The sequence below is a fragment of the Branchiostoma lanceolatum genome, chromosome 19 (genome assembly GCF_035083965.1).
Source record: "Branchiostoma lanceolatum isolate klBraLanc5 chromosome 19, klBraLanc5.hap2, whole genome shotgun sequence".
In the NCBI taxonomy this organism is placed as follows: Eukaryota; Metazoa; Chordata; class Leptocardii; order Amphioxiformes; family Branchiostomatidae; genus Branchiostoma; species Branchiostoma lanceolatum.
In genome coordinates, this window is record NC_089740.1 from 5,717,106 (window position 1) to 5,725,746 (window position 8,641).

General features: G+C 40.2%; 1 protein-coding gene across 1 annotated transcript in view; it reads left to right on the forward strand.

The window, feature by feature from the left end:
• Positions 1-7,638, forward strand: part of LOC136425281 (synaptic vesicle glycoprotein 2C-like) — a 28,677-nt gene extending 21,039 nt beyond the window's left edge. Inside the window, exons 6-10 of the mRNA XM_066414117.1 lie at positions 136-255; positions 684-772; positions 1,520-2,022; positions 2,651-2,810; positions 3,742-7,638. Coding sequence (XP_066270214.1) covers positions 136-255; positions 684-772; positions 1,520-2,022; positions 2,651-2,810; positions 3,742-3,925 — 1,056 coding nt within the window. The 3' untranslated portion in view covers positions 3,926-7,638. The remainder of the gene's footprint in view (positions 1-135; positions 256-683; positions 773-1,519; positions 2,023-2,650; positions 2,811-3,741) is intronic.
• The last annotated feature ends 1,003 nt before the right edge of the window (positions 7,639-8,641 follow it).

The window sequence follows — 8,641 nt, forward strand, 5'->3', positions numbered from 1 at the left end:
TCCACAGACTTGGTTCCATCATTTCTATAGAGCTTCTATCAGTTCCAGCTAGAATGGTTCTACATATATCTGTTTTACAGACGTTGTGAACTTTCAGGTAGAGTCTACATCATTAAATGCTTTGCTTCATTACAGGTGACCAAGATTGATCTGCCGCCACCTAAGAATGACGAGTCCACGTTTGTGGAGATCACAGAAGACACGACAACGTCCGCTGGCAGGTGGTTTGTCAGGGTCAAGACGTTCATTGTCCCTGTAAGTCACTCTCTAGTTTACCTTTCAATATTTTTATTGCATAACTGCTAAATCATCTCAATGTGTAGTACAATGTACAACTGTTACAGTTCTATATGTGGAGCTGGTAGCTTTTTGGTATATTTCTAAATGATTCAATCCGACATAATTTGATTATCATGTGAATAATCAATTGTATTGAGAGAATGACTGTGCAAATATGCAATCTTATTAACAATAAACTGAATATAAAATGATGATGTTCAGATCTATTATCATCTTGACCTTTCCGGGCTGTTTGCCCAATCTAAATCTTGTCTACTTCATAATTCTGAACAGATACTTTAATTGATGTATATATTAACTTTATGAATCATGCAGTTAAGGGTAGTCAACTACATGTTACATTTCTCTATTACATGTTACATTTCTCTGTCTCTCTTTGTCAGGCCTTGAAGAACAACATAGCGCTGTTTAAGAAGGACTACCGCCGCACCACTCTCCTCCTGCTGGCTGTGTGGATCTCCCTCGCCTTCGGGTAAGCTGAGTTTTCTCTTTACTTGAACTTTAGCACAGCGAAGTAGCTTTTTGGCACCCAATTCCCGATTGGATACAGAGTTAGGCAGCAGGGAGAATGTTAATCTGAGATACAACAAATCAAATTGGGATTGCCTAATTATAGAATTTATATAGGTTTTGGATGAACACTGACTGGAAACGTTGCCTTATACTGTAAATCTTTAAACATTTGTGGTGGTTTTATTTTCGAGGTGATCTCTAACCCTCAAATTCACGATGATGCAAATATGTTTGACTTGTATGATTTCTAGACTGCAGAAATGTTTAAATGGCAAATTTGAAACACTGCGACAACCTCCTTTTCACTCCTACCATGAAAATAAATGCCCCTGCAGTTCCAGAGCAAGCTGCTAGGGGGCCAGAACCTATGCCACTTCTTCCTTACATGTACATCACATGCTATCTACCACCACAAAATCAAGACCATAGCATATCCAGGTCAAAAAATACAAAAAACGGAAGTTCTGCTGCAGTACTAAGGTCACATATCAGGGGGCAAAAATCAACCTTAACCTTTTACTTCCCAACACCTGCTCACATACCAAATATCATCGTAATCTATTCAGAGGTTCTTCAGTTATGCTGACCACAGAAATCCAGGAAGTTCAACACAGACACACAGACAGACAGACAGACACATCGAAAACAATATCTCCATCTTTCACAGAGATAATTATTCTGAACAAACTTGCTTGTTTTGTTCCAGGTACTTTGGGCTGATCGTGTGGTTCCCAGAAATGATCAAACATATCCAGATCCAACGCTACCTCGGCGAGACTGACCAACTGTACGACCAGTCCGTGGCCAACATCAACGTGACCAAGGACTTCCAGAACCGCGCCTACTACAACAGCAACTTCACCAACGTGTGCTTCGACAGCCTGAACATCAAACACGTGACGTTCTCCAACTGTTTCTTCACAAACTGTTCCTTCAACAAGGTGTCGTCCAGCGAGCTCTTCTTCAAGGATAGCCGGATCAGCAACACGATCTTCAACTACACAGACTTCTTCGACTACAAGTTCGTACGTACCGTCCTAGACAACTCGTTTTTCTACAACTTGCGGAAAGGATGTCGTTTGGACTTTGCCGAGAACTACAGTGCGTACTGGATGTACTTCGTGGCGTTTGTTGGGACGTTGGCCGTGTTGCCAGGCAACATCTTCTCCGCCCTGATGATGGACCGGATAGGAAGGCTGTACATGCTGGGTGAGTGTGGTGTTCTTCTGTTTGTTTGTTTGTTTTTTGTTTGTTCGATAGAGTATACATGCAGAGTATCAAAATGCCGAATATCTTTATTTTCCATTTTTTCATTTAAGATATCAAATCCAAGTGAGCAGTTTTCCTACCTTTATTTGTTGGACTCTAACTGCCAGTTTGAAATAAATTGCTGGGAGAAAGGTATTATACTCAGCATAATATAAATTACCTTTAGTTATTGCTTTTTTTTTGGAAAGAGTCAATTGACACCACTCTGGAAAATCACATAGTTACATAACTTATTATACACAACTTTTTTGCATACATGCACTTGTGCAGGAAGTCATTTCAGTTCAGCAAACAAAAATCTAAATGCATACATATCCAGGTCACCAGGTATTTGGAACAAGCCCTGAATGTGTATTACGTTTAGTATGTATTACTAAGCATCTTGACCACATTCTTGTGAGCAGATTTCGCTACATATTCAATTGTTTGTGAATAGTGTTATCAGGTTGGTAAGTCAATGGACAGCAACAGAAGAAGACATCGGTGTGAATGAAACACTTGGTTGTCACAGTACAAAGAATTCTGTTGTCCATATTCAATTGTTGTTTTGACTCTTTGTTGCCCACAGTTGGGTCCATGGCGATCTCTGCAGTCAGCGTGTTCTTCATCTGGGTGGGGAACTCTGAATCTAACATCGTGGGCATGTCCTGTCTGTTCAACGGAGTCACCATCATGGCCTGGAACTCACTCGACGTCATCACTACAGAGCTGTACCCCACTGGGAAAAGGTATGCAACATTTTAATATCTAATAGTAACAAAGATAAAAGTAGTCTCAAATTTAAGCCTTTTTGAGGATGTCAGGGCAGTGGGTTCTTAATCCTTTGTGTCTAGGGCATGGTAGCGGAAGGCAGAGCCCAACCCTCTCCTTACACCGCCTCTTTATATACCTATTTGTACACCTGGGTGGGGTGAGGAAAGTTGTGTAACGTGCCTTTCCCAAGGAGACAACGTCTAGCTGGTAATGCCAGCAATCGGAACTGTGGCCTCTTGATTTCATAACCGCTAGGCACTCGGCCATTCAATGTCACAATGACCAGCATTTGTTGGCAAATACAGAATATTTCTTCCCTATCTATTCCAAAGGTGTTGTCTCAAATACATTTGTAAGGCAGGATTTATCTAGTATTCTGAAAGCGATTAAGACTTAGAGACAATATTCTATGCCCAGGAGGTAGTATTGTGTAATACCACAGTCCAAACTTTCCATTGATATTTTGGGGCTGATCTTCTTGTTCTGAAATCAGCATTATTTTTTAACCTTCTCCGTGCTGCCTAACCCCCTAACCAATAGAGAAGTGATAGCCAAACAGCTACATCAGTCCCGAAAATAATTTCATCAGGTTGGTAGAATATATGATATAGGAGATTCTTTTTACACAACCAGGTAATCTCACCTGCTGACATTTCGGTGTCTGTCAGACACCTTCTTCAGAGCTTCTGACTGGAGTACTGCTTCTCACCACTATAAGTACATGTAGCTAAAGCTTAGCTGGTGAGAAGCAGTACTCCAGTCAGAAGCTCTGAAGAAGGTGTCTGATAGACATCGAAACGTTAGCAGGTGAGATTACCTGGTTGTGTAAAAAGGTACATCAGTACTAGTGTTCTAAAGTTTAAAAATCCAAACTAAAGGTTGGTGTATTTTTGCTGTCTTCTCCAGGTCGACTGCCTTTGGTCTGCTGAACGCGGTTTCCCGTATCGGAGCAGTGATCGCTAATGTCCTGTTCGGCCAGATGATCGGCATCAACAAGGCGGTTCCCATCCTCCTGACCGCCGCCATCCTCGGCTCCGGTGCCGTGGCCGCCTGGAGACTACCAGACACGAAAAACGTGGCCCTGACGTGACGTAATCGTTGCTGCTAGTCCACCGCTCAACCGGCCCAGAGTCTTGCCAAGAATTTAAAGTAAGGAGTCTTAAAGGAGTGTTGTCAGTACTTAAGTCAAATTTGTTAACCATATGCATCTTTTTTTGCTTAAAGAGAGATATGATTTTGACTGTATGGTTAGGAGATTATCCATTTTGATCAGAATTGTCAAATATGTTTTGTGAAAGTCAGGTGTCCATAAAAACCCTTTTGTAACCTCCGAATGTGGGTTCTAGAGTCAGCTATCCAAGATGTGATGTGTTATTTCCTTCTTAACGTGGGACTCTAGGGTTGACCAATGGAAATGCAAGTTTCCAAGAGTGTAACTTAGAACTAGAATATTTGAACCAATGAATGTGAAGCTGATAACTGACCAATCAGGCAAGCCAAAACAAAAAAGTAATACAAATGTATTGTGTAAACTGACTGTTTATTGGGTGAAGAAATATATACATATATAAATAGATAGATGAGTAGATAGCTGTATTGTACATAAGAAAAGAGCTAGTTATATTGGTGCTCTTGATGTATAACTTAAGAGATACACTTGGTTTGGGATGATAAACGTTCAATTGTGACATCGCTTAAACTGGTACTGTAAAATATGGACTGTCTTGACTTGTTTAAACCTTCAATACTCAAGGAATGTCAAAACATAAACAAACAGCTGTAATAATTTGAAACAGCCCTTTTCATATACTTTGAGCTGCAAAGTTCTCATCTGCATCTGGACCACCCCGTGAGGTGTAGCAAAAAAATGAATTCCCTAGGGAATGCATTTTGTAAACTCTCGCATTGTTTGAATTTTTAGAATATTTTCAAACCAGTCCTACAAAGTAGGCTCCACCGTGAGGTGTTGCCAAAAAAAAGAAATTCTAGTTGGTCACCAGTCTAAGCAAGTATATGTCACCATAGATTGTATATCTTCTCAAACTATGGTGTATCTTTTCTGACATGCACTAAGTGAAGAGTTATATAGTCAAGTGTGTCACTGAAAACATTAAAAGTGGTGCTAGCTTTAGGTCTGAGGTCTGTGGATGTTATCACGTAGTCGTGAAAGCTTGGTACAACTGAATTCTAAGTGTATATAGTCGTTGTATGTCCACACTATTGCACAGAGTTGTGTGATACGCTAACAGAGGTTGAAGTGACGTATGTAGTGGTTTGGGGAACGGCGTTTTCCCTTTTAGAGAGTTTTAATCAATGTCTATATTGCAGTGGTAGAGTCCTGTATATGATAGAAGTGTTTATGATACGCTGTGAAATGAAGACGTTCTATTAAGGGTCCTTGTAAGATGGAACTCTGTGGAAGATATGCTGAAGATATCATCGCCATTGTCATTCAGCCTATCGAAGAAAAAAACACTTAAGATGATTGTTAAAGACATGCAGCTATGAAAAGTCAGTCTGTACATTCAATTTCTGCTGTAACAAACTCTTCCCTACTATCTGTCTGTTGTATTGGGTGGATGGGCATTGACAATGTACTTAAAAGTTTTTGAGTGTTGACAATATTGAAGTTTTGACCCCATTCCAAGTACATTTTGTAGAAGGACTAAGGAATTTCAATGTAATAATGAAGTGGTCATCAAGTGATCTGTGAAATCATGTAATCAGGCAACTTTCATTGGTGAGTTTTTCCAGTAAAGTGCTAGAAAACAGAATAAAAACTTTCAGTGACCCCTTACGGACATTGGAGTAGGTTCAGATCCTTAGTACTGGGGCCCAACTGTACTCCAACATGGCAGTAGGGCCCAACTGTACTCCAACATGGCAGTAGGGCCCAACTGTACTCCAACATGGCATTAGGGCCCAACTGTACTCCAACATGGCAGTAGGGCCCAACTGTACTCCAACATGGCAGTAGGGCCCAACTGTACTCCAACATGGCATTAGGGCCCAACTGTACTCCAACATGGCATTAGGGCCCAACTGTACTCCAACATGGCAATAGGGCCCAACTGTACTCCAACATGGCAATAGGGCCCAACTGTACTCCAACATGGCAGTAGGGCCCAACTGTACTCCAACATGGCAGTAGGGCCCAACTGTATTCCAACATGGCAGTAGGGCCCAACTGTACTCCAACATGGCAGTAGGGCCCAACTGTACTCCAACATGGCAGTAGGGCCCAACTGTACCCCAACATGGCAGTAGGGCCCAACTGTACTCCAACATGGCAGTAGGGCCCAACTGTACTTCTACATAGCAGTAGGGCCCAACTGTACTCCAACATGGCTGTAGGATATCATGTTACCAGAGGATTTGTCTGTATGGGGTAGCAATATGTCATTGTTGATATTGTATGTGACCTGTGACCTCACAAATCAAGCCATGGGTAAATATGCAAATCACATGCAGCTTCTATTGAAAATGTTACCGAAATGCCCTGCAATGTACTATGGGATTTATAAAGCCAGATCAGTTAAGAGGACTTAAATGAACTGGTAAATGATGTGGTTACTGAATCAGGTTATATTGACCTGATCCCCCTTTCCAGAATATGGTATGAACCATGCTTAATGTATTTGCTGAGAGTAATGGGCTAACAAATGTTCAATGTAGGGGTGATGCTAGTAGATTAATCATTTCAAATGGTGGCAAAATTTTCTTTATGATGTGCTAAGTCCTGTTCAGTGATGCTTGATTGTGATTTTAATATTTTGCAATGAACGCATTGAAGGAAAGTCTTCAATGCCCTATTGAACCTTCATGAGGGTCTTTAAGGGTTTTACAGGCAACCACTGCCACTGGTGAGACAATACAGTTTCAACAAGACATGTGGACATGATTTTTATGTTGTACTGAAGAGCCGTTTCCCTTAGACTATCTCAAAGAAGTGTTGTAAAGTAAAGAGAAGTTTAAGTGGAGCTTGGTTGAACTGTGGTTAATTGTGTGAAGATGTAATGATTAGGTATTATGTTTCACTGTTTAGGTGTAGTGTACAAGAATGCCATGTCTTTCTCAAAAGTTATTCTCTATCTTTGTCTTCTTTTGTATTATTTTGTCGTGTACTCATTGAGTTTAATTTGTGAGCAAATTCGTTGATCCAATCATTTTGCTGATTTCTGACAACAGTCATAAGGAAGTAATACTTGGTGAAAGAATAGAATTGTTAGTTGTTTGTGTGTTGTTGTTGTCAAAGGCAGCCAATCATGTAAAATGGACAAGTAAGTATTCAAGAGAATACACAAAAGAAAACAACTCAGTCTATATTGTACAGAACTAGATGTAACGTTCAATATGGTGAAATCAGTGTATGTATCAGATTGTTTTTATGGTTTTGTTATGTTTTGTAGAATGATATTTTTGCCAATCAGTGTGAATATATTGAGATTGAAATGTGTTTTCACTGGTCAGTTGTAGAAAAATGCACGAAGCAATGTGATTATTAGAAAAAGTGCAGTACAAAAATGCTTAATATTAGCACAGAAGACCAGAAGCTGAAAAAATGTGGATGTTGAATAAGAATAGGATATCTAAAGGAGTGAAAATTGTCAATGGAAAGACCAAAGTTGTAAAGCTTTTGTGGTCCAAGAAAAATGAAACCACTACTTTAGAATGTAGATAACAGCAAATGTATGACAATGTGTATGGACTTAACTCCTTGTATGATTTGTAGTCACTGTGAGACGTTGTGAGACCGGCGTTTCTGTATGTGTAGGTGTAACAATAAAGTATAGTGATGTCAAAGGAAGTGTCTCATGTGTGGTTATGTCTGTGGAGCTGGAAGTGTGGTTTGATTTTCAATCGGATGGCTGGTTGTAGCTTGCTTTTGTACATTTTCTGTTTGCAATAATTTACACCATATTATTCTATAGTTGGAATGCCAATTACGAATCCAAAACACAGTGCATTGATGCCTTGCAACAGACAATTATTGGAAAGTTACCGACATGAACAGCTTCAACCTTGGTTAATTCGCCGACGGTATCACAGCGCCCCTTATTGTAAATTGTTATTAGTGCAGGCATTTATCGACGTGTTATTAGTGCAGACATTCGTCTACCCTCCATTAACATAGTGCAGGCATTGCCTGTTGGCTTGATTTTTTACACACTTTCTGTAGCAGTATTCTGCACCCCTTTTTCAGTGGGTCGACTGTCAATTGATACGCCGACAGATATTCAAAACACTGCCAGTACATCGATCCCTTGCAACAGGCAATTACCAGACGGCTATTAGAATGAACATCATGACGGTATCACAGCGCCCCCTATTAGAAGCTGTTATTAGTGCAGGCAATATCAGTTTGAAGCCACAGCCGTATCGGCGACTATTTCGTAGTTAATGAGGGGAACAACGCGTCAGAATTGACTTGCACAAAGGCCACACAAGCAAATGTCACCAAAACAACAGTTCCTCTCGTGATAAAGCTTAGTAGTCTTTATTTCACGGCTATTTTTACCAGAAAATACCCGATGCTTTATATCGAATCAACACAGATAGGGCAACATGAAATAGCTCCCTCCGGCCACCAATGGTATATTGCACCATTCAGTTATCATACACCTTACAGCGTTTTAAAAGGAAAATTGGGTCTATTCAGAGTCAAACAGACAAAACCATCACTGTAGTCGTTCAAAATCATCGTAGTTTTAGACAGCAGTGCGGAAAGTTTCATTCAGTAGCCCTTCGTTAAGTGAATATTAACTGGAAATGTAGAGTCGATCATTATCACTTCTATTGGTAAAAT